General features: G+C 42.7%; 1 protein-coding gene across 2 annotated transcripts in view; it reads left to right on the top strand.

Annotated features, from left to right (window-relative positions):
• Positions 1-26978, top strand: part of METTL13 (methyltransferase 13, eEF1A lysine and N-terminal methyltransferase) — a 527633-nt gene that overhangs the window by 251079 nt on the left and 249576 nt on the right. For both annotated transcript variants that reach the window (XM_044062734.1, XM_044062735.1), the window contains exon 6: positions 4233-4445. In XM_044062734.1, coding sequence (XP_043918669.1) covers positions 4233-4445 — 213 coding nt within the window. The remainder of the gene's footprint in view (positions 1-4232; positions 4446-26978) is intronic.

The following is a 26978-nucleotide window of genomic DNA, read 5'->3' as shown; positions in this document are numbered from 1 at the left end:
TCTTTGCCAGATCTTGTTAAAGCTAAATTGCTGGATGCTCCCATAAACCAAGACCACCTGTTTGGCAACAAAGCAGAAGTACTACTTAAAAAGATGGAGCAAAAAGCTAAATCTATGCAAACTTTTAATGATTTCCTGCAAGTACAGCCTCCCAGATTTAGTAGGCATTGGCCCTCTAAAAATTGGTCCTTTCCTGCCTCTTCCAGGCCTTTTCAGTCCAAACCGAGAACCAGCAAACACCCGGGCTTAAGTGCCAAGGTCCTCACAGGACTAAGCAGTGGGGGGCTCCCACTTCCAAAGCAGGGAGTGGTAAGACCCCCCCCCCCCATGGTAAACTGTCTCAATGAATTAACTTTAAATCTTCCAAGCCCTGCACAGCTGATTGTTCCTTTAGGGGGAAAGATTACCCTGCAGGCAAAAAAAAATTGGGAACTCATTACCCAGGACAAATGGATTTTAAATATAGTTTCCCCAAGGATACAGATTCCACTTTCACCCCTTACCAACCTCAAATGGTTGACCAGATCTACCCCCAAATCAGTGGGCAGAGGCTCAAAAGCAAATTCTCTCTCTTAAGCATCAGGGCTATTCAGCGTGTTCCAGAAGAGGAAAGGGGACAAGGTTTCTACTCAAGGCTTTTCCTGGTGCCCAGAAAAGACAACTCCTGGCATCCTATCCTGGACCTCTCTATCCTAAACACTTTTTTGGTGATGCTTCTTATTCTAGGCAAGGTTGCCTGGTTGGCAACACTAGATTTAAAGGAAGCCTACCTGCACATGCCAATAAGGGAATCTTGTAGAAGATACCTACGCTTCAAAGCAGGCTACATGCACTATCAGTTCTCTGCACTGCCCTTTGGCTTATCTACTGCACCCAGAGTATTCACAAAGTACCTAGCTCCAGTCATTGCATTTTGCAGGCAAAGAAATATCCAAATATATCCGTACCTGGCCGATTGCCTAATTCAGGCAGAAAGCCAGGACATACTATTGAATCATCTGGCATTTGTACAAAAATTGCTAACTTCTCTGGGGTACACCATAAACGAAAAGAAATCACATCTTGTACCCTGCCAACAAATTGTATTCCTTGGAGCAAGCTTGAACACAACTTCCCAGATTTCTTTCCTCACGCCAGAAAAACAAGTTCATTTGACGGTCTACTTCAAACTACTAGCCACAAAGACCCAGCTATCTGCAAGGAAAATACCGCAAGCCGTGGAGTTCATGGCCTCCAGCATTCTCCTGATTCCATATGCAAGACTGCATATGAGGAAACTACAATGGTATCTAAAAAGCCTATGGTTTCGACATTCTCAGGATCTAGAAACAATGATTCCTATTATACCTTGTCTACAGATAGAGTTCCTTTGGTGGGCAGAGGCCTGCCACCAAAACAAGAGACTGCCATTCACTCTCCCCCCTGCTTCCCAAACCCTAACAACAGACGCATCAGACTATGCATGGGGTTTCACTTGGCAAGGAAGTGCATTCAGGGCAAATGGAACCCAAGTCAAATGCACCTGCATATCAATCAAAAAGAAATGTTAGCTGTACAGAATGCTCTGACAGCCTTCAAGGACCACATTCTTCCAGGGCAACTAATGGTAAAGACGGACAACACCACTGTTATGTAGTACATAAACAAGCAGGGGGGAACCCACTCATACCCTCTGCAGACTAGCCATGGCTCTGTGGAACACAGCCTTGAGCTACCAAGTGCACTCACAGGCTCAATTCCTGCCAGGGAAGTTACATACACTGGCAGACAAACTAAGCAGAAATCTCATGGACCCACACGAGTGGAAACTGAAACCAAAGATATTCAACATGTTGCGAAACAAATGGGGGAGCCCAGATATTGACCTGTTTGCCTCCCCCCAGAACTACCAATTGGAATAATTCTGCACAAGGACTCCCCACAAACAAGCTTGGAATGTGGATGCCCTGTCCTTTATCTGGAAAGACCTATCAGTTTATGTCTTTCCCCCTCTGCCTCTCCTCTCCAAGGTACTACTAAAGATCAAACAGGACAAACCAAGGACGATACTGAATGCACCAGACTGGCCATGCCAACAGTGGTAACCCCTTCTGCGCAGTGTGTCACTGCTGGCACCATGGCACCTGCCTCAGACCCCTGCCCTACTGTCCCAGCAGGAGGGCCAAATTCTGCACCCATGGCTTCAAACCCTGAACCTGGCAGCCTGGCTAATTACCTGATCTTTCCATTACCATACCTCAGTAAGCAAGTGTTAGATGTTATTCTGGAGGCAAGGAGGCCTAGTACTAGAAAATCCTATGCTGAAAAATGGAAAAGATTCTGTTCCTGGAACCAGATTCTGTTCCTGGAACCAAACTCAGGGGATGGGCACAGCAGCGCCCAATTTACCTCAGATTCTTCAATACTTAACTGAGATGCTTCATAAGGGCCTTTCCTTTTCCTCCATCAAAATTAATGCCTCAGCCATTTCAGCTCATTACAATACAGAACCACGCCTCTTCTCTCACCCACTGCTGAAGCAGTTCCTCAGAGGGGCCAAAAACTTAAGACTACCCAGGAGAGCCCCTACTCCAGCCTGGGACCTTAACTTTGTATTGGAAAAACTCACTCTACCTCCTTTTGAGCCGTCTGCAAATGCAGAGTTGAAATTCCTGTCTTGGAAAACAGCCTTTCTTGTAGCCATCACTTCAGCAAGAAGGGTGTCTGAATTACAGGCCCTCATGGCAGTGAAGCCTTTCATCATTTTTCATGCGTCAAGGTGTCCCTCAGGACCAATCCTTCCTTCATGCCTAAGGTGGTATCCAGTGTGGCCCTTAATCAGTCCATTCATTTGCCAGCCTTCTTTTCTAATCCACAGAACAAAGGGGAATGAATACTGCACTCCTTAGATGTGCACAGACAACTTAGATTTTATTTGGACAGGACTAAACCTCTCAGGAAATCTGAACAGCTGCTGGTTGCATTTGCTGCAGGGGCAGAGGGGAAGGCCATTTCAAAGCAAACCATTTCTAAATGGATAGACCATTGCATTAATTTCTGCTATAAGCACCATGGAAAACCTACCCCACAGGGGATTAGACCACATTCAGCCAGGGCTGCATCTACCTCTACAGCCTTTCTCAGAGGTGTCCCTACCAGGGACATCTTAGAAGCTGCTACCTGGAGTTCTGTACTTACCTTCACCAAGCATTACCATTTACCAGTTTTCTCTAAATTCAGAGCTGGCTTTGCCATTGCAGTATTGCAGAGCTTTATAGCTGGTCCTAATGCTATCTAATTTCCTCCTCCCATACTTAGCTTTGGGAATCTACCCAAATGTGATGACTGCAACAGTGAAACACGAAGAACATAGTACAGTTGCGTACACTTACCATAAATGTAGATGTTCAAGTGTATTCACTGTTGCAGTCCTAGTTATCCTCCCTCCAGCCACCTGACTTCTTTTGGCTATACCTCTATTCTTGGTTACTATGCTTAAAGCTTTTTGGTGTATTTGCTTTTTTGTTGGAGGTGTAACCTTGTTTATATAATTGCTTCCCATTATGGGGGTACCTGACATCTGGGGCAAGAAGAACTGATGTAATGGCGTTGGCTGCATGTTTTATACCCCTGACTACCTGACGTCATGGAAGATGAGACAGCAACCGATGCAGGACCCAAGACTTTGATAATCAGGCTGACTGAGGGCTACTGCAAGCAGATAACCCAAATGTGATGACTGCAATAGTGAATACACTCAAACATGTACATTTATGGTAAGTGTACACAACTGTACTTTTCTCACTCAGTGCATATCTTTTGTTTGCTGTTCATGCACTGTGTGTGTGTGTGTGTGTGTGTGTGTGTGTGTAAACTGTTGTAAATAAAGGGTAAAAAATCCCATTGCCAGATGTTTTAGTTCATGAAGTGTGACTGAACCTGGTTGTGACATGCAAGATGAAACAGAATAACCAAAACATCAGACTTGCAATAGTAGTGCATATGTCTGTTTCTTGAGATTAATGTTAGTTTATGGAAGGCCATATAGTTTCTCTGTGTGGTACCATCAACATTTTAAAAACGTTGTTTACATTTTTTTCTTTTGTAACTTTGTCCCAAGGCCTAGGAATAGATTTTTGGAAAGTTATTATTCTTTGAGGTTTGTATCTCATGCTGGGAGTCTTGTACCCAATGATGTAATTGATTTTTCCCTATCTCTCTCTCTCTCTCTCTCTCTTTTTCTTTCGTGACAGAGATCCCCATGTCTGTATTAGTGGTAGGACTAGGGGGAGGCAGTTTGCCCCTCTTCATCCACGATTATTTCCAACATGCATATCTTGAAATAGTTGACATTGACCCTTTCATGCTTGAGGTGGCTACTCAGTGGTTTGGCTTCTCACAAGATGACAGGATGAAGGTACACATATGTGATGGCCTCGACTACATCCAGAGGTTGACAGAAAATGGTAAGGCACTAACATTCTGTGTTCTACATTATGATCTGGTTACATAACCCTAATGCATGGATGGTTTCCTTTCTGGCTTGTGCTTTACTGAGCCACAACTTAAATGCAATGATATGAAATTACGTGTAGGAGAAAACTGACCACAGTAGGAAAAGAACAGAAAGACAAGATTTGAACACACATTGAAGGAAAGGTGTGGATTATGAGGTGAAATTAATGGTTTTGGTAATTTTCTGTTGTTGTTTTCAATTATTAGCCATTTTTCTGTGCCATAAGCTCGACTCTGTAATAAAGCCTGGTACGTATATTACTTGCTCTGCTGAAAGCACTGAGTGATATAGTGAAAGGAAGTATGCAATTCTTATCTGTCTGAAGTCTCCTTTTGCACTGCTGATGTGTCTAGTTTTGTTTGTTTTGATGTTGAAATGGTGAAACTCATCTTTGCCTTTATTTTCCATGTTTTTTTGTTATTTTGAAGAATATAGGAACATTACTAGGCAAATGATCACAGGAACCATGAGATGCCCAGACGTATAAACTTTTTAAGTAGACACGGTTAAAAGTTGTTGCCATCCTTTACAACACGTAATAGTGCACACCTTCCAAATCAGTTAGGGCCATACATGATAACCCTGGTGTAAATTTGTGTCTACCAATCTAATCATAAAGACTAGCCTTAAAGACAGACAAAGTAGTACTTTGCTTGACATGTAGTTGTAACTTATTTCATGGGATGGGAATGCATTGAGTTAGGAACCTGTCCCTCCAATGAGTGTTGTTTAGCTTTTGATGTAAGTTTAAGTTCCTAATACGGGTGTTTGTAGAAACACTGTTTTAGTGAAAAAAAAGTAGGTATTCAGATATGGCTGGATCATTTATGGTTTTAAAAGGAGCACACAGGTCAGCTTGGAGCCGCTGTTAGGCTACAGAGTATAAGCAGATTTGTGCTGACCTGTCAGGGCAGTTGACGGATATAAGGCCTTTAATTTTTTTTTTTTAGTTAAAAATTATTGGAGCCTTTCCAGTTAAGTAGTATGCTTATATTTTCACAAGAGGCACTCTATTCGATCATGGGTCTGATAAGGGAAAGAACAGTGGCAGGTGACGACTTTTTTGGATCTTGAAAATATTCCATTGGAAGTTAACTGGACCAGATAGAAGGATTCCTTGACTAAGGTGGAAACATGGAGTCTACTTCATATAAACAAAATCCCACTTAGCCAACTTTCATAACATTGAGCTGAGAATACTGAAAGTCCAAAACACCAACCGCTCAGAACATCGAAGTTTAACTAAAGGTAAGCAACCTGTTGGCCAACCTGATGCACCCCTAACTAAATATACTAACTCCAAAGTCGCATTACCATGGAGGTCAAGGGCAAAGGTCAACATGCTGGCCAAGCAGTTGCTTACCTTTAGTTTACACGTCAGTGCTCATAGGTTGGTATTAGGCTATCGGCCCTAGGGCCTGTACAAGCCTAGCCATAGCAATTTCCTGGCTATTTCTTCCCACAGTATTTACTTTCCTGGACCCCTGTCTAGTGTTCCGAACTGTCGGTGTTGTGGACTTTTTGTGTTCTCTGCTCGATGTTATGAAAGGCAGGTAAGTGAGATTTCGTTTATATGAAGGGGACCCAGAAGCATGATTAAATCAGAGAAAGTTGTTACAATTTTATGTTCACAGGGAGTACAGGCATCTTGCACTACTTGGGATCTGTTGCAGATACCCAATGCTGACCATCTAAAAAAAACTCCAGCTATACTCTGTGGCATATTGTCTACTCAGGTGATCTTTGTTTAACATACAAAGCCATGTAAACGCCTGAGCTGTTGGACATGCTCCACTAAAAGAAATCCCAATCCTCAGAGCCACATGCTCCAGGGATCTAAACCTTGTCATCACAATGAACAAAACATGCTGGTTGGATAGGTTCCTGACCCAGAGACTCCCCATACTCTGGAATAGACTGCCCATGCATGTCAAGCAGAGCGCCTCCGTAGCCCTCTTCAAAAGGAACCTTGATGATTGGATGGGAGATAGGAAATTCACCCCGGGGGTTACCTCAGTCGCCCTGCTAGATAGGGGTCCAGGGAAGTAAATATTGTAGAAAGAAATATCCAAGATATTGTTATGGCTAGGCTTGTATAGGGACAAGGGCCGATAGCCTAGTAGCAACCTATGAACCTATGTTGGATGGCTAATTTGTAATCCACTGGACAGTGTAGGAGCTGACATTAAGTTTGTCTAATTTTTCAATAATATAACATGAGGGCTAGTGTCAGAAGCCTTGGCCAGAGCAAGATAAGCCGAGTGCATAGATCTACCAGAGTCCACAGACCATATAACCTTTTCAAAGAAGCTTACTAGGTTCGTGAGACAAATACTTACCTTCACAAAACCAAACTGACTGGGGTCTAGATCAGTTAAGTTGCCTTTGCCTGCTTAACCAAGTTCTGTTATGATACTTTGTGTCTTTGCATATAAGGCTTATGTGGCTAATTGGAATATAATTACCTGGGTCTGAAGAGGGGCTGACCTTGTCTAGGGGAGTCATAGTGGCTGATGTTCATCGTGTTTCACTGCTGCAGTCATTACACTTAGGTTATCCTACCATCAGGCGGGCCCGCAGTCGGCTTGAGTTCCAAAGTCTTGGTCCGGCGTCGGTTGCTGTCGCCTCTTCCCTGACGTCAGTGCGCCAGGGGTATATAAGAAGCAGCCAACGCCATTTTCTTCAGTCTTTCTTGCCGCACGGTGCCAGAAGCAAAAGCAGTTCGCAAGTGCCAGTTGGCCAACTCCTGAGATTTCAAATTCGATTTCAGAACCGAAGTCTTCAATAAAGCTAAGTACCCTGTTGGGGAAAATTTTTCTTGCCTCAGACCGATGTCAGAAAAAGTTAATAATTGTATTTTTTGTGGGAAGCAAATACCTCATAAGGATTTTCATTCTTACTGTATCCATGCCTAGGCCCAGATCATGACGTCACTAGTTGTAGGGTTTGTGCTAGATTTAACAAACGCACTATTAAATGTCGGTTTGATTTTGCTCACCATTACTTTGGGCGAAGGTTTAATTATACAATGCTGTCGGAACAACCAATGACCGGAATGCATAAAAAGCGCAAAGATGAAGATAAGGAAAGGCATCTGAGGCCCAAAACTGACAACGAAGCCTCTTCTAGGCCAGTCGCCGGTTCGCCGGTTTTCAGTGAGGCGCTTTTGCAGCCCCTGACACTCAGAACCACAGGCCACGTCCGACTCCCACGTGGAGGTGCCTAGGCCTCTGGTGCCTCAAGGTGTTGGACCAACGGAGATTAACCCTTCAGATGGGTCTGGAGCCGCTGAGCAGGCATCGGCTTCTGAGGGTGTTTTCAGGCCTACTCAACTTACCATTACAACTACAGCCAAGACTAAGCCTACACTAAAGACAAAGAAGCAAGTACAGCATTCACCTGGACAGGCCTCCATGTCTAAAAAACAGATGCTCAAGATGGCCGAAGACTTGATTACTCTGATCAGGGGTTCCCATCCCCCTCCTGATAAAAGGCCTAGGCAGGATACAGACTATGATTCCTCTGACCAGGTTTCTATATATTCTGATTCCTCTTCAGACCAGGGATGTTCTTTACCCCCCTATGAGGATTCTGATGCTGAAGAATCCATTCCTTCAGCCTCTCCTCCTGAGGATTACTCTTTTGGGAAACTTTACATACCATGAGGGAGCATTTCCATTGGGAGGGCCAGGATTACTCAGAATCCAAGAAAAGGCTCAAGAGACTTTCTTTTGCTGCCTCAGCACAGGCCCCTTGCTATTCCGCCAGTGTTAGACATTGTGGATGATGTGTTCTCTGAATCTGGTTTAAACCCTGGTTCTTTACCCCCCCAGCTCCAGTCAAGCCAGACAGATACTACAGAGTCCCTGACTCTCACAAATTTCTTTATAAAAACCCTGTTGCAGACTCATAGGTTCATAGGTTCATACTAGGCTATCTGCCCTAGGGCATTTATAAGCCTAGCCAGAATGTGTTTGGCTTTCGCCACCCATTTTAAATTTATTTTGCTATGCCCTTTTTCGAGGTTAGTATACTGTGCCTCTGTCTAACAGTGACACAGAAGTGATACCCGGGGCAAACCTACGATCTCCCATCCACTCATCAAGATTCCTCTTGAAGAGAGTCAATGAGGGACTCTGCCTAACCTGGACTGGGATTTTATTCCAGAGTGAAGGGAGACTCTGGGTTATGAATCTGTCCCTCCAGCATGTCCTATTTATTTCAGTGCTGAGGTTCAAGTCTCTCAAAAGCGTAGCTCGATGGGATTTGGATTTTCTGAGGTGCAGCATGTCCATTAATTCCGGGTTGGACATGGCTTTATACGTCAGGCACAGATCGCCTCTGAACAGGCGGTATGCCAGTGAGTAGAGCTGGAGGTTCTTTAACCGGGCAGCATATGGCATCTGTTTGAGCCCTTTGATCCTCTTGGTGAGGTACTTTTGGGGTCTTTCCAGTTGCTGCAGGTGTCTGGTAAGGTACATCCCAAAAGGGGCATTGTACTCAATTATGGGCCTGATGAGGGATGAGTAAAGAGGCACGATGACCTCCCCTGATCTAGATGTGAATCCCTTCATGATTAGGTGGGCTATATAAAATGTTTTTCTAACCACTTTGGCCACGTGGTTGTCAAATGAGAGATTGCTATCAACTTGGGTCCCCAGGTCCCTAATTACTTCTTCTGTACTTAATGGATTACCACCTATGTGGTAATATATATACTATTTCCCAGGGTCCCAAAGGGGTTAAGGCTTCCATGGCTAAGAATCCAGTTCCCTCGGATAGGGACTCTAGAGCATTAGACAGATGGGGAAAGAAAGTTTACACCTCTGCAACTTTAGCAGTGAGAGCTCTGAATTGCCAGTTTCACATGCTTAAGTATCAACAATACTTACTGTCTCAATTAAAACAGAAAATGAGTATAAATGCAGAACAACCTGACTTTAAGGAAATGCAGGATTTATTGCATGCAGCTGAACAAGTGGGAAAGCATACTTTGCAATGTGGTTTTGATTCATTAGAAGCTTCTTGTAGAGCAGCAGTTACAGGATCTGTGATTCGAAGGCGTGCTTGGTTAAAAGAACAAACTTTACCAGATCATGTTAAGGCAAAATTATTAGATGCTCCTTTTCAGCAAGATACTTCATTTGGTATTAAGGCAGAAGAGGTATTAAAGAAAATGGAGGATAAAGCAAAATCTATGCAAACAGTAAAGGATTTCTTACAGTACAGCCACCACGATTTAGCAGAAATTGGCCTACTAAGAATTGGTCCTTTCAAATGTCAGCTAGGCCACAAAGAGGCAGATACAGATGCCCAAGAGGCAGATCTCAGCCACAAGGTTCTTACAGACCACAACAGTTGGGTGCTTCTAACCCAAAACAAGGTGAGGATAAGTCACAACCTTACAGGAAACATTCCCAATGATTTCCCCCTTCCATTACCAAACTCTTTCCTTTTGGCAGCTCCTTTAGGGGGGAAACTAGCACTTTTTTTCTCAAAACTGGCAAGCAATCGCCCAAGACAAATGGGTGCTGAATATTGTGTCTCAGGGTTACAGGTTCCACTTTCACACTTTACCAAAGCTAAAAGGAATGCCAGACCTGCCACAAAATCAATGGGCAGAGGCACAAAAACAATTTACAGCTCTCATGGACATGAGAGCTATTCAAAAAGTACCACAGCAGGAAAAAGGACAAGGATTTTACTCAAGACTCTTCCTGGTACCCAGAAAGGACAAAGCCTGGAGACCCATTCTGGACCTTTCCACTCTAAATACTTACCTGGATGTTCCGAAATTCAAAATGCTGACACTACAACAGCTCCTTCCCATGTTGGCCAAGAAAGCTTGGCTTGTTACTTTGGACCTCAAAGAGGCATACCTGCATGTCCCTATCAGGCAAAATTGCAGAAGATACCTCAGATTCATAGCTGGTTCAATGCACTACCAATTCTCTGCACTGCCCTTTGGCTTATCTACTGCGTCCAGGGTCTTTACCAAGTGCCTGGCACCAGTAATTGCATTTTGCAGACAAAAAGGAATTAAAATATATCCATATCCGGACAACTGCCTGATTCAAGCAGAGAGCAAGGACATTCTTTTACAACATCTGGCGTTCGTAAAAATATTGTTAAGTTGCCTAGGGTACACAGTAAACAAAAAGAAATCAAAACTATTACCCTCACAAGAGATAATATTCCTGGGTGCCAGCTTAAATACAACAGCCCAGATGGCTTATCTCACGCCAGACAAACAAGGACAACTGACTCAGTATTTTCAATTGATGGCAACAAAGTCCCAACTCCCTGCAAGAAAAATTCTGCAGGCCTTGGGATTCATAGCATCCTGCATTCTTCTAATTCCATATGCAAGACTGCATATGAGGAAATTACAGTGGTACCTGAAAAGTGTTTGGTCTCAAAATTCTCACAGCTTGGAGACAGTAATACCTCTAATTCCCTGCCTACAACAGGAGTTTCGATGGTGGGCACAGGCATGTCACCTCAACAAGGGTCAGCCTTTCACTCTTCCCACAGCCAGGCAGACTATAACAACAAACGCCTCGGATTACGCCTGGGGAGCACACATGGCAGGAAAATGTATTCAGGGCAAATGGACCACAGAACAAATGCCTCTTCACATAAATCAAAAAGAGATGTTGGCTGTACAAAATGCCCTAACAGCTTTCAAGGACCTTCTGCATCCAGGACAATTATTATTAAGGACAGACAACACCACAGTGATGTGGTACATAAACAAGCAAGGGGGCACTCATTCTTACCCCCTTTGCAGGCAAGCCATGAACTTGTGGAACAAGGCTATAACTTATCAAGTTCATCTGCAAGCACAATTCCTGCCAGGAAAGATAAATACTCTGGCAGACGACCTAAGCAGAAACATCATGGATCCTCACGAGTGGAAATTAAATCCACAAGTTTTCAGCATGATAATGCAAAAATGGGGGTTCCCGTACATAGATCTCTCTGCCTCCCCACTGAATTGCCAACTACAAAAATTTTGCACAAGGACTTATCACACACAAGCATGGAAAGTGGATGCTCTTTCGTTCAGCTGGAAAAGCCTAAGCGTTTGTCTTCCTACCACTGCCTCTCCTTTCAAAGGTACTCCTAAAAGCCAGACAAGACCAACCACAGATGATTCTGATTGCTCCAGACTGGCCACGCCAGCATTGGTACCCACTCTTAAAGAACTTAGCTCAAGGCCCACCTTGGATTTTGCCTCAAATTCCGCACCTTCTGACTCAGCAAAACAATCAGATACTGCGCAGTCAGCTCAAGACCTTAAACCTGGCTGCATGGCAGATTCATTAGCCAAACAGACAACTTCTCTCTCTAAAGCTGTTATGGATGTCATTTTGGAGACCAGGAGGCCTAGCACCAGGAAATCTTATTCAGAAAAGTGGAAGAGATTCTGTGCCTGGAACCAGGCTCAAAACCTTGATCCCCTCTGGTCCCTAGCATTCCTCAGATACTACAATACTTGACTGAGATGCTGGACAAAGGACTATCCTTCTCATCCATTAAGATTCACACTTCTGCCATCTCGGCTCATTACAACACAGATCCTCCTATTTTTTCTCACCCTTTGCTAAAGCAGTACCTCAGAGGGGCTAAAAACATAAGACCGCCCCGAAGAGCACCAACACCAACTTGGGACCTCAATTTCATTTTGGAAAAACTCACTTTGCCTCCTTTTGAACCAGCCAATTCAGCAGAGTTAAAATATATATCTTGGAAAACTGATCTGCTTCTGGCAATAACCTCAGCACGAAGAGTCTCAGAACTGCAGGCACTAATGGCAGTGGAGCCTTTTATCATTTTCCACCAAGACAGGGTTTCTTTAAGTACAAACCCTTCCTTTATGCCTAAGGTGGTTTCCAGTGTGGCTCTTAACCAATCTATTCACTTGCCTAGATTTTATCCAAATCCCCAAAATAAAGGGGAGAGATTTCTACATTCCTTGGACATACACAGGCAATTGTGCTTCTACTTGGACAAAACAAAAGCTTTCAGAAAATCTGAACAATTGTTTGTATCATATGCTGCAAATTCACAGGGAAAGGCAATTTCAAAGCAGACCATTTCAAAGTGGATAGGACACTGTATCTGGCTCTGCTACGCACAAAATGGGAAACCTGTACCTAGTAATATTAGACCACATTCCACCAGGGCAACTGCCTTCCTTAGAGGTGTACCTACCAAAGATATCTTGGAAGCTGCAACTTGGAGTTCAGTGCACACCTTTACCAAGCATTACCATTTGCCTCTTTATTCTAGATCCAGAGCTGGCTTTGCCACTGCAGTGCTGCAGGGCCTCATAGCCACACCAAATCCTCTGTAGAGCCAGCCACCCAAACTCAGCTTTGGGATTCTACCCAAGTGTAATGACTGCAGCAGTGAAGCACGATGAATATAGTACAGTTTTGTACCTACCATAAATGTAGATGTTCGAGTGTCTTCACTGCTGCAGTCCAGATTACCCACCCGCCAGCCCCTCTTTCTTATCTGTGACTAACCTATACTACCTATGTGGTGTATTTGCTGGTTAATGAAGGTTTTATTTTTGCCTTTTTCACATGTTTTATTAGCAATATGTATTGCCTACCATTTTTTGGGGGCAGTTGACATCTGGGGCAAGAAAAACTGAAGAAAATTGCATCAGCTGCTTCTTGTATACCCCTGGCGCACTGACGTCAGGAAAGAGGCGACAGCAACCGACGCCTGACCAAGACTTTGGAACTCAGGCCGACTGCGGGGCCCGCCTGACGGCAGGATAACCCAAGTGTAATGACTGCAGCAGTGAAGACACTTGAACATCTACATTTATGGTAGGTACAAAACTGTACTTTCTCCAGGCATCTTGTACAAGCCCTGTAAACAAGCTGAGGTTGAACAGTTTAAATAGATCAGATTGTGCGTAATTGAAACTAATTATAATGTGTCCTAACATTTCATCTGGTTCCGTAGAAATACTTGTAGCCTTTGACAGGAATTCTAAGACGTGTTCTAATGTGAGTTCAGGGGAGACTAAATTTTCAGGGATAATGGATGCAACAGTGTGGGTATTTGAGGTGAGGTTAGCACTGAATTTGTCTGATACACTGGCTATGTCTTTGGGATTGGACTGCATAATATTATTATGGATGAGCTCAGTGCATTGTTGAACATTATTCCTTAATATTGCGACATAACTGGAAAACATTTGCAGTTTCCATTGTTATCTGTAGCAATGTTAAGTCACTGTTCTGTGTTACTTTTACTAAGAATGCAGTTAAGTTCCTTGCTAGCATGTTTCAATATGGTCTTGAGGTAGGGGGTGTCTTCTTTTATTATGCAGTTTATTAATATGGGCGTTCCACCAGAGAGATTTATTCTTGAATTTATTGTGATATTTAAGGAGGATGTGTGTGATCTTTACTATGCATTTGTTCAAGCAGTGGTAGAAACTGGAAGTGAAAGTGGTACCCCTTTTAGTTGTCAATCTGTGGGGAATTGTTTGGAATTTTGGATGGGCCTTCTACAGGCTGAGCTAGGTTTGCCCTGGAGAAGTCCCTAAAAGGCCATCTCGTTTGGTGGTTGGGTGGTACCACTAGGTCTGATAGAGGAGGCAATTGATTTTTGGTCAAATTGAATCAGCGATGAGGAGATTGCTTTGAGGTACAGCTTGGCCAGGACCAGATCAAGGATATTATAGCTTCTAGTGGGTAGTTGTGTAATTTGCTCCAGTGCATTGGCATTAACAAGGTCTTGGAAACACTGAGCATATCCATTTGTAGAGGTATAGTTGTGCAGATCAGTGCTTGGCTGGAGAAATTCCTCTAGCAAGAAGGTATTTGGTTTGATATTTAACGCATCAGTGCTATTAAGGTAATTTTCATGAACTTTGGGGGCTTTTTATTGAAGTAATAGTTGGATTTATTAAATGTGATTTGGATCTCCAGGAACTCCATGTTATGGTGTAGGGTAATTTGATGTGAAGGTGATAGTGTTTCTGACAAATGCAGATACTCCCCTGGAGTTGCCCAATGGCCTAAAGGCATGAATGATGCTAAACCCTGAAAGAGGGAATTCTGTCATTACACTGAAACCAGTAACTATATAAATATGAATGTTTTACAGTTGCAGAAGGGCCTCCGGTTATAGCATCTTTCTATTTAGAATCCTGAGATTGGGGTAGTGTCATTGTAATACTCAAATTTAAGTTTTTAATTTGCATTGTAAGAATGTCCAGTAGGGAAACTGCCTAGAAAAGATTAGTAAGCTATAGTTAATTACTCTTTTGTGGTATAATTCAGATTATTGTACACTACTCTTTTCTCTTCAGAATCTGTCAAGCCAGAACTATGCAGAGGTATGTCATTGCTGCCAGGTACTCAAGCATCATGTAGCATGCGTGGGCTGCTGCTTGTGTTTGAAGTCAAATAATAAGGTTGAGTTAGGTGTAGCAGCCATGTGATGAAAGTGGAGCTGCTGTACCTTGCTTAAACACATTATTTGACTTTGAGTAAGATAAATGGCGGCAGCTGTAGGGAGGGAGTGGAAGGTGGTCCTGGGATTGTAGCTTTGTTTTCAGTGAGCAATCTTGGAGGGGAATTTTAAGGTTGGGAAGCAAAAGGAGAATTTGAGGTTAGAGAGCAGCAAGGAGAGTTTTAGATTTTGACATTGGTAGGGTAATTTAGGGTTAGAGAATGGGAGGGGAGTTTTAGGTTTAGGAAGTGATGGGGTCTTAAGTTTAGGGAGGCAGAGTGGAGTTTTAGGTCTGGGGAGTGATAAAAACCAAAACAGAGAGGATTAAGATGCCGTTCCAAATTACTTTGAAACAGAATAAAAGAACGGCTCCAAAAACGATCACAGTACCAAGTCCAGAAAATCCACTGTATTACTTGGAACCTTAACTACGGCAAAAAAAAAGAGAGAGTACATAAACGCCACCCAAAAATAAGCGTTTTCATCTAGAAAGACTTTTTCAGATGCTGAATACTTTTAAATCCCAATAAACATTTTTATAGCCCATTCTAATTTAAAAACCACCAATAGGAGCCATGATTCAATTAAAACATTATTTAAAGAGCATATAATATAAAACCGTTAAACATAAATCAAAAGTAAGAAAAACGATCCTCCCCAATCTTAAAATTCCTTAAAATACATTCTTCCATAAAAAAAGCTTGCTATAATACAGTATGTATTAAATGAAAAAAGTATATAAAAAATGTGTACATGTGAATTAAAAAAAAAATCACAAAATTGAGTACAAAAAGCAATGCAATATCACCATCTAGTGTCAAAATAATCAATTGCAACTATCCAACCTATCCATTAAAATAGTATAGAATGTCACATCAAAAGCACATTTTTCATATTTAATAATATTTCTTAATTTCTTCTTTCATATCTTCATTTTGACCTGAAAAACATTTATTCAACTCTCCTACAACCTTGCAGCCCTCAGCTTCAAAACAGGGGCTAAAGAAATAATGTCATTTAGTCTGGGAGGCTTACTGGCTTCTAAAAAAATCTGCCAGTAAACCTCTGGGTACTCAATTCTAGTTTCCAAAAGTCCTCCCCTTATATCCATCGGGATCTCTTCCAAAACAATAAATAAAAATCTACTATCAAGGGCACGTCAAGGTGTGTTTATATAACACACTCCTCAAAATGTTAGTGGGTATATCATAAGTGCGCTCATAAATTATTTTTCTCAACTTCCTCTCGGTCTTGCCCACATAAAATGCTGTACACTTGTTACATACATCTCGGTACACTAGACCACTAGAGTCACAGGTGCTGCACACACTACTTGTTAAATACCTGTCCCTAGCTTCCAGTAGTACAGCATCTGTATTAATAATATACCTACACTGGGGACAGGAACCACATTTAAATGTTCCAACCTTTCTCTGTTTAACAAAATTTTGGGTGGAATGCTGTAGTAAGTCCTTTATATTAAGGCCTCAACTATAAATAATCTTGAGGGGATTATCGGATATACCCCCAAGGTCAGACAAATGTGCAAATCTCTCCCATTCTCTTGACATAATGCTCTTAATAATCCCTGAATCACCATTAAATTCCACAATAAAAGTCCCCTCATACCCCAAATCAGAACTTGGTTCAATGTGTAAATTTTGACCTTCAGTTTGATCAACCAAATCCATACTTTCTACACCTAGAATGGGTTTAAACCTGTTAACCCTACCAACCAGGACATCACCAGAAACGTTTTCTATTACATCTTTGGGGTATCCCCTTTCCAGAAACATTCCTCTTAAAATTTCATACTCATTTTCAAAATCTTGATCATTGGAAGACATTCTACTAATACGTACAAATTTTCCCTTAATAATACCAAGTTTCTGATGATAGGGGTGTGTACTTGTATAGTGGAGTAGGGAATTTGAGTACGTCTCTTTCCTAACCCTCACCATGTTTGTATATAGTAACGTCCAAATAATTTACACTATATACATCAAAGTGATGTATAAACCGTATGAAAGTAGTTGCACCAGAAATATAGCCTAAAAATTCTCTCAATTTCTCTTCCGTTCCCACCCAAAAAATTATTGTGTCAGCCAGGAACCTTGTGTAGAAAATCCAACAATCTTTATATTTTGAATTAACTATGTGCAGGTGTTCCCACACCATTAAAATCATATTAGGATACAGGGGGCACACCTTGCCCCCATAGCCACCCCACTTTTTTGCTGAAAGAATTCGCCCTTGAAAAATGTATAGTTTTTCAAAACCATTTCTATAAGTATTAAACTAAGACACAATTTTTCATGAGTTACTTTTCCAAACATTGAGAAGGCCTGCTCAAACCAGTTAAGGCCTTCCATGTGTGGCATACAACCAAACAAATCTATAATATCATTTGTTATAAAAACGAAATGTTCCCTGTACATTTCAGGTTTTACACTGAAAAAGGTCCCAGGAATCCTTTAAAACATTCCCATCACACAAGGGATCTGTTTTAGTTTCACATCTAAAAACCATGCTAGAGGTAAACCGCTACTGTCTAAAAATGATAGGTGTTCTTCGTGTTTCACTGTTGCAGTCATTACATTTGGGTAATCTGCTGGCAGGTTGCCCTCAGTCAGCCTGATTAACAAAGTCTTGGGTCCTGTGTCGGTTGCTGTCCCTTCTTCCAAGACGTCAGGTTGTCAGGGGTGTAAACATGCAGCCGACGCCATTACATCAGTCTTTCTTGCCGCCGCGTGATGCCTGAAGCAGAAGCAGTTCGCAAGTGCCGGCCGACTCCTGAAATTTTCGTTTTCGAGTTTCAGATCCGAAGTCTTCAACTAAAAAGCTAAGTAGCCCGTTGGGGAAACTTTTTCTTGCTCGTTACCGATGCCAGTAAAAGTTAATAATTGCATTACATGTGGGAAGCAAATACCTCATAAGGATTTTCATTTGTACTGTATTTCTTGCCTAGGCCCTGACCACAACGTACCTTGCTGTTGGTTTTGTGCTTTATTTAATCAACGCACTATCAAATGTCGGTACATTTTTGCTTCTAAATCTTTTGTCTCACGCTTTAATTATCCAGAAATGTCATCGGTTAGCAGTCCGACTACTGGAATACCTAAAAAATGCAAAGAATAAGGCAGAGACAGGCTGTTGAGGTACAAAACTGCCGACGATGCTTCTCCTAAGCCAGTCACCAGTTCGCCGGTACTCAGTGAGGCGCTTTCGCAGCCCCTGATACCCGCTACTTCTGATTCACACGTCTCTACTGAGACCCATTCGTCGTCCGGTATGCCGTGAGATGCTTCAGTTATGGAACCCACAGATGTCTCTACCTTGGATGGGTCCGGAGCCGCTGTGCAGGCACTGGCTACTGAGGGTGTTTTCAGGCCTACAGATTTGTATGTTAGACTGACACCATCTTCAAAACTAAGGCCAAAATCTCGACCTGTGCCTAAAAAACTGACGCCTGGGCCGCATGTGCAGGCCCCTATGCTTAAAAAATAAATTATCAAAATGGCTGAAGATTTAATTACTCTGATCAGGGGTAGCCAACCCCCCCTTCTAAGAGGCCTAGGCAAGACATTGATTATGAATCTTCTGAACAGGATTCTATTTCTTCTGACTCTTCTAATGACCAGGAATTGTCTATACCTACTTATGAGGACTCTGATGCAGAAGATTCTATTCATTCTGCTTCTCCCCCAGAGGATTTTTCTTTTGGGGAAACTTTACATACCTTAAGGGAACATTTCCACTGGGAAAGTCAGGATTTCTCTGAATCTAAAAAGAGACTTAGGGATTTTTTTCTTCTTCCTCAGCATAGGCCTTTGGCTATACTTCCTGTTCTAGACATTGTTGTTGATGTTTTTTCAGAATCTAGTATGGCTCCTGATTCTCTGTCTCTGGCTCCTTGTAAGCCAGACAGATACTACAGGGTTCTTGACTCCCACAAATTTCTTTTTAAAAATCCTGTTGCAGATTCTGAAACCATTTCTCAGGGTCCCAATGGCATTAAGGCTTCTACTGCAAAAAATCCTACCCCTTCTAATAAAGATTCCAGGGCACTGGATAGATGGGGTAAGAAGGTTTACACTTCTGCAACCTTGGCAATCAGTGCTATAAACTGTCAATTTCATATGCTAAAATATCAACAGCACATCATGGGACTGCTTAAACAGAAAATGATGTTAATTTCTGACTGTGCGGAAAACAAAGATTTACAGGATTTATTGCATTCAGCTGAACAAGTTGGAAAACATACTTTGCAATGTGGTTTTGATTCTTTGGAGGCCTCTTGCAGGGCTGCTGTAACTGGATCTGTGCTAAGAAGGCATGCTTGTCTCAAAGAGCAAAATCTGCGTGATCATGTTAAAGCAAAATTGTTAGATGCTCCTTTACAACAGGACCGTCTCTTTGGTAATTAAGGCTGAAGAAGTTTTAAAAAAAGATGGAAGATGAAGCTAAATCTATGCAAATTGTGAAAGATTTCTTACAAGTGGAACCTCCAAGATTTAGTAGGCACTGGCTTACTAAGAACTGGTCCTAGGCACTGGCTTACTAAGAACTGGTCCTTTCCAGTTCCTTCGAGAGCCACTCAAGTCAAACCCAGACATTCCAAAGGCTCCAGGTTTCAGTCACAAGGGACTTTCAGAACAAAACAATAGGGTGTGCCTCCTCTTCCAAATCTGGAAACAACAAGACACCTCCCTATGGTAAGCAGTCTCAATGACTTCCCTTTACACTTACCAAGCACTTACCTTTTAGCCGCCCCTTTGGGAGGAAAAATTGGCTCTTCATGCAAGAAACTGGCAACTTATAACCCAGGACAAATGGGTTTTAAATATAGTATCCCAGGGATAAAGATTTCATTTCCACACGCTGCCAATTCCAAACGGATGGCCAGACCTGCCCCCAAATCAGTGGGCAGAGGCCTAAAAACAAGTACTTTCACTCATGAGCATGGGGGGGCTATTCAACCAGTACCAGAAGAGGAAAAGGGACAAGGTTTCTAGTCCAGACTTTTCCTGGTACCCAGAAAAGACAAATCATGGCATCTAATTCTGGACTTATCTACTCTAAACACCTTTCTGGACATTCCAACATTCAAGATGCTGACTCTTCACCAGATATTTGTCTTCACCAGATGTTCTTCATGTTTCACTGTTGCAGTCATTACATTTGGGTAATCTGCTGGCAGATTGCCCTCAGTCGGCCTGAATAACAAAGTCTTGGGTCCTGCGTTGGTTGCGGGTCCTGTGTCGGTTGCTGTCTCCTCTTCCATGATGTCAGGTCATCAGGGGTATAAAACATGCAGCCAACGCCATTTTACTCAGTCTTTCTTGCCACGCGGTGCCCGAAGCAGTTCACGAGTGCCGGTCAGCCGACTCCAGAAATTTTCGCATTCGAGTTTCAGAACCGAAGTCTTCAAACTAAAGCTAAGTACCCCATTGGGGAAACTTTTTTTGCTCCTTACTGATGTCAGTAAAAGTTAATAATTGCATTACTTGTGGGAAGCAAATACCTCATAAGGATTTTCATTTGTACTGTGTTCCTTGCCTAGGCCAGATCCCAATGTGCCTTGCTGTCGGTTTTGTGCTAGATTTAACCAACGCACTATTAAGCGTCGGTATATTTTTGCTTCTAAATATTTTGGTTCAAGATTTAATTATCCTGAAATGTCGTCAGTTAGCAATCCGACTACCAGAGTTCACAAAAATGCAAAGAAAAAGACAGAGACAGACCATCGAAGTCCAAAACTGACGACAAATCTTCTCCCCTAAGCCAGTCGCCGGTTCGCCGGTACTCATTGAGGCACTTTTGCAGCCCCTGATACCCACTACTTTTGAGTCGCAGGCCTCGACCGAGACCCATTCGGAGTCCAGTATGCAACGAGATTCTCAGAGTATTGAACCTGCGGTTGTCTGTCCCTTGGATGGGTCCGGAGCCGCTGAGCAGGCACCAGCTTCGAGGGTGTTTTCAGGCCTCCACATTTTTATATGAAACCAACTCCAGCAACAAAAGCAAGGTCAAAAACATCTTCTATGTCTAAAAAACCGACACATGAGCCACTTGCACAGGCCCCTATACCTAAAAAACAGATGATCAAAATGGCTGAGGATTTAATTTACCTTGACCAGGGGTTCCCACCCCCTCCCTACTAAGAGGCCTAGGCAAGGCACTAATTATGAATCTTCAGATCAGGTTTCCATTTCTTCTGATTCCTCTTCTGATTAGGAATTTTCTATTCCACCCTATGAGGATTCTGATGCAGAGGAATCCATCCCATCTGCATCTCCTCCTGAGGATTACTATTTTGGAGAGGCTTTGCATACTTTAAGGGAACATTTTCACTGGGAGAGTCAGGACTTCTCTGAATCAGAAAAGAGGCTTAGGGATTTCCTCCTTCTTCCTCAGCATAGGCCTTTGGCAATACTTCCTGTATTAGACATTGTTGATGATGTGTTTTCGGAATCAAGCATGGCTCCTGATTCTCTGCCTCCGGCTCCTAGTAAGCCAAACAGATATTACAGGGTTCCTGACTCCCACAAATTTCTATTCAAAAATCCTGCTGCTGATCCTGAGACTATTTCTCAGGGTCCCAAGGCTGTAAAGGCTTCTCCTGCCAAACATCCTACCCCCTCTAATAGAGATTCCAGGGCGCTGGATAGATGGGGAAAGAAGGTTTATACGTCTGCAACCTTGGCAATCAGGGCCTTAAACTGCCAGTTTCATATGCTTAAATATCAACAGCATGTTATGGGCTTACTGAAACAGAAAATTATGTTGATTTCTGATTGTGTGGAAAATAAAGAGTTACAGGAATTATTGCATTCAGCAGAACAGGTTGGAAAGCATACTTTGCAATGTGGTTTTGATTCCTTGGAGGCCTCTTGTAGGGCCGCCATTGCTGGATTTGTGATTAGAAGGCATGCCTGGCTCAAGGAGCAAAATCCGCCTGATCATGTTAAAACTAAATTGTTGGATGCCCCTTAGCAGCATGATACTCTATTTGGTAATAAGGCAGAAGAGATTTTAAAGAAAATGGAAGACAAAGCTAAATCTATGCAAACTGTAAAAGATTTCTTGCAAGTGCAGCCACCCAGGTTCAGTAGACAATGGCCTACTAAAAAATTGTCCTTTTCTGTGTCCAACAGAGCCATTCAAGACAAATCCAGGCGCTCAAAAGGCTCCAGATACCAATCACAGGGTTCTTATAGGTCAAAGCAATGGGGTGCCTCCACTTCCAAATCTGGAGGAAACAAAGCACAACCCTACAGTAAGCAGTCTCAATGACTTTCCTCTACCATCACCAAGCACTTATCTTTTGGCAGCCCCCTTGGGGGGAAAACTAGCCCTTCATGCTCAAAATTGGCAGTTAATTACCCAGGACAAGTGGGTATTAAACATAGTATCCCAGGGATACATATTTCATTTCCATACTTTGCCATTTCCAAACGGATGGCCGGATCTGCCACAAAACCAGTGGGCAGAGGCCCAGAAACAAATCATGTCCCTCATGGATATGGGGGCTATTCAACTGGTACCAGAAAAGGAAAAAGGACAAGGTTTTTATTCAAGACTTTTCCTGGTACCCAGAAAAGACAATTCATGGCGTCCAGTACTGGACTTATCAATTTTGAACACGTTCCTGACATTCCAAAATTTAAAATGCTGACTTTACAACAGCTACTGCCTATGCTAGGCAGGAATGCTTGGTTAGTAACTCTAGATGTAAAAGAGGCATAAATTTTGTTCCAGACTTTACTTTTTGCTGTTTAAAAAAGGTTGTACCACAGCTCTTTCTATTTCAGACAGTCTTCTATTATTCCTCCTGCTTCCATTTAAGTTCTTTCTTTTGTGTTTCTTGCATCTTGTTTAACACCACTGTCTCCCTCAAGTCTTGTTATATATCTGTTCTAGATCACACTCTCTTTTCCTCCTGGCCACATATTTTAATTGTCTTGTTAAATACTGGAAATTTATTATTTAAATTACTCTTATGTTATGCTGACCATATATGTTTCTTACAAAAGTAACCACCTTATTCAAGTAATCACATTCCTGTCACTTTAAAAATCCACCCTCCCTAAGCCCTAACTTTTTAAAACAGGTAAAACTATTTGCTACCTACTTTCATATCTAACTTACCTAGTTCTTCTGCTTTTGCTGTTTTAAAAATATCTTTTCTTACTAACCCTTAACACTTTCTCAGGTATCTAATAATTACCTACTTTCATATCTGACACTTGAGTGCACACTAAAGATCCTCCTCTTTCAATCTTCCCTTCCTACATCCCTGCTACTTTTGATCTAGCATTTTCAAAGATCATAACCCCAACACTTGTTTCCCATCACTCTCTATCTCCCCACCCTATTCTCTTTTCCTAGTTTTTGTCTAGTCCTTCTAGCACTATTATAGATAGTTTAAAAGGTCCTCAGTCCTTCTCGGTATGAACCTGGGAATATTTAGACAATCAATTTTTTTGTCTATGTACACTGACACAACCGACCACCTCCACACAAACACAAATACTACTGCTGAGCTCCTGAACCTGGACCAACAAAGAGGCTGTCACAGTGCTCAACATAGGACTGGCAAGACCAGTCCAGGGAGAAAACACAAATACATGCGAGAGATCACTAGTTCTCTGGAGACACATACCACACAAATACATACTACATGCTCTACACAAGAATCAACCAGGAGCAAAAATACCAATCAACATAAACAGCAGTCAAAAACAAAGCCCAAACACAAACCACCACAACACACATAAAACACAGCACCAGTCACACATAGACTGATCAAGAACACACCCACAGCATCAGACACAAAGCAGCCAAACAACTAACCACCACCTCAGAACCATAGCACTGCCACACATAGACCAGCCAGTCAGGTGTCAACAGACTGAGTGACCCATAGGCCAAACACAATACCAGCAGACACTCATTGGTGACTCCATCAGGTCTTACACTGGCAGGTCGGCATCCACCTCAGGTAGGAGGTCACGCTAAGCATTTGTCCGGGCGGCTAGAATCCGCCACATGACACATGAAACTCAGGTCTGAGGAGCTCTCTGACAAACCTGAGCTCTGAGATGTCCCATACTGGTGTATGAACAGCCTGCACCAAGCCTGAGCTCCTACCATCAAAAGAGATGATGATGAGCTCTCTGATTGATTCAAAAAGACAAATATGACAATAACCTTTTAAGATGTTCTGCTGGGACCAAGGGCTGACTCTCTGGACAGAGATAAAGGACGAAAGAGCCAAGTCACCCCTTACGGATGACAATTGTCATTCTTGCCTGGGCCCCATATTGCGCCGCAGATGACCCATAGGACAAAAACCGCCCTTTTACACAGGAATGACTCAAAAAACCTACCACCCTTCGGAAATGCCAAGCAAAAAATCTCAAAATGCACCTCACAAAAGGCCCTCAGATTCGATGCTGCTCGATATGGCACAAGGAAAAATGAAACCTGGTTCAAGCTCACTGAGAGCACCCACCTGGTTCAAGGCCATTGTCTTCCCATTTTATCCTGGATGTCTGTGCAGTGACAGAAACCCTCCCAAAAGTATCCAGAGATCAAGAGCACCATCGGGTTCCCAGACTCTGGGCAACCCACGGCACCAGAATCCCCACAATACGTCAGAACCACCAGCACTCCTGCATCATCAAAGAAACCCCACACCTCTCTCTGGCACTCAGGAACCTCACATGGCCTTCCTGAAAACACTAGAGGATGAGCAAATACTAAAACACAAATTGATAAATGTATCACCAAATCACTCTGAAACTCAGGAACTCACTAATTACCCCCAAACTCCTAAGCCCAACTACCCTGGACCAAACAAACTCAAATGCCATGGAACAACTAGTCACCATCCCACCACTGGGAGAAAAGTAAAGCTACTTCTTCATCACTTAACATCTGGGAACAATATGTCTTTCAACTAGTAAGCTCCATGGAGACTGGAAACATCTACCCCTCTCTCATGGACGGTGATCTCAAACTCCCACCCAACACTGTCATAAACCTCCCCACTGTAATCAAAATCTGCAAGTTAACAAACTTCTAGGAACCTGTGGTCACCCCTTTAAGGCCCCGAGTGTAGAAACGGAAAGGCCCGAGCACTAAAACTAACTCAAAGTGGGCTCCTTCTTACAAATGCCCGACGGAAGCAAGGCAAGGGCAATCAAACAAAACAAATGCCTTCAAAGGCAACCTGCAGGCAAGGTGGATTTAAGCATCCCAAGCAAAAAACAAACTCTTTGTACAAAAAGCAGGCATAAGGAGGTGGACCCAATATAAAAAAAAAAGACAAAAAAGAGGACACTACTACAAAAAAAACTAAAAGCCTAACTAAATCATAGAATAAATCAATCAGAGAGAAAAATAACTAAGAGCTCTCAAAGACAATCATCATAAGGCTTTGGCTATGTTAGAAAAGAAAAAAAAAGACAATCAAGATATGCTCTTTAGCTAAGATTAGAATGATACTGAGATTACTATGCCTGACACTGAAGCAAATGATACATACAGGCTGATTCACCCCTCCCCCCAACATCTCCCTATAAACGAGTTCCGGTCCCCCAAACTGCCCCTCCCCCAAAAAGGAGAGATAACTGTACCAAACGATTCAAACCCAACATCTCAGCATGAAGTGTCCAAAACTCTCCAAAGTGTGACACAGCATCCATCTAAACGCATGGTGTCCCGGCTGTGTGCTCCTGATAGTCTAGAATTAAAACCCACAGCTAGGACAGCTGTTTAGGCATAGTCTTACCTCTGGATAACTACCCTCCCACGGCACTGTGCTCGACTGTGGTCCCCACTAGCACAATTAAGATTGCCTCCACCGGCCCAGAGTACAGTCCCAGAGGCTCACATAACCCAAGACTACCAAAAACAAAGGACTTTGGAGACATCTTCATAAATAATTTGTTTGGGAATTTACGAACTTTCAATCATCCAGTTTGAAACAGTCAAGACTTGGATAAATTCACCAAAACACCATTGACTTTGAAAAGGGAACAAACAAGCCATACAGATCACCTCGATCAGGCTAAGGCCTTTATTCTCGATCGAGCTAAGGCCTTAAATACACTTACCTCGAAATGTTAACCCATACATCACAAGATTAAATAAACTGGCTGACAGGGTCGAGACAGGGCTGCGCTGACTGAGTGTGCTGGCCCAGAGGGGTCAGAGTTACTGGCGCCAGTGGTCCAGTGGGCAGTCCTTGTTCCAGTCTGTGTGCCAAAGAAGGGCTCCAAAACTTGGCACACTCTTGTTTAGCATCTTAATTCAGTACAACAAAGTTTGCATATAGTAGGCTAATAAACTTTGACAATGACTGCAAATGAGCCATAGTAGAAAACACATCGACACAGATAAGAGGTAGAAGGGGCTCACAAAATGGATAAAAATGCCAAACCATGGCCCCTTCGGAAAAAGTAAGGTTACCCCTAGCTACCAAACAGGTTGGGCAATCCACTTCCACAGGCAAGAACCAGAGTACACCTGGGGACCCAGGTTGATAGTAGTCTGTCATTCGGTTGATAGTACCATGTAGCTAAAGTAGTTAGGAAGACCACGCTTTCATCATTATACCATTATTTCTCTTATCGAGGGATTCTCATCTAGGTCTCCTATACTCATCATCTCTCACTCATCCAATGATTACCAACAATTCCATACGGAATGTATCGAGAGATGCAGCACCCGACAGGAGAGGCCACAAAAGTTCAAAGGAAAAAGGGTCTCACCAAAAGGTCTGTCTGTCTCCTGCTGCGCTGAAAGAAAGAACGCTCTAATTCAGTCAGCTCTATGCAGTAACAGCTTACTCCCTTAACATACATAACTAACAAGAAAGTCAAACCCATGATGATGATTCATGAATCAAAAAAAAAAATAAATCCAGAGCCACGTCAGCCCACAGGGGCGGGGAGACACCTACTAATGCATGGGCGTTGGAGGGGGGGGG

Source organism: Protopterus annectens, chromosome 2.part1, assembly GCF_019279795.1.
Source record: "Protopterus annectens isolate FY-2018-M chromosome 2.part1, PAN1.0, whole genome shotgun sequence".
Lineage (NCBI taxonomy): Eukaryota > Metazoa > Chordata > Ceratodontiformes > Protopteridae > Protopterus > Protopterus annectens.
The sequence above is the reverse complement of the archived record's forward strand: the minus strand, read 5'-3'. Positions and strand labels throughout refer to the sequence as shown.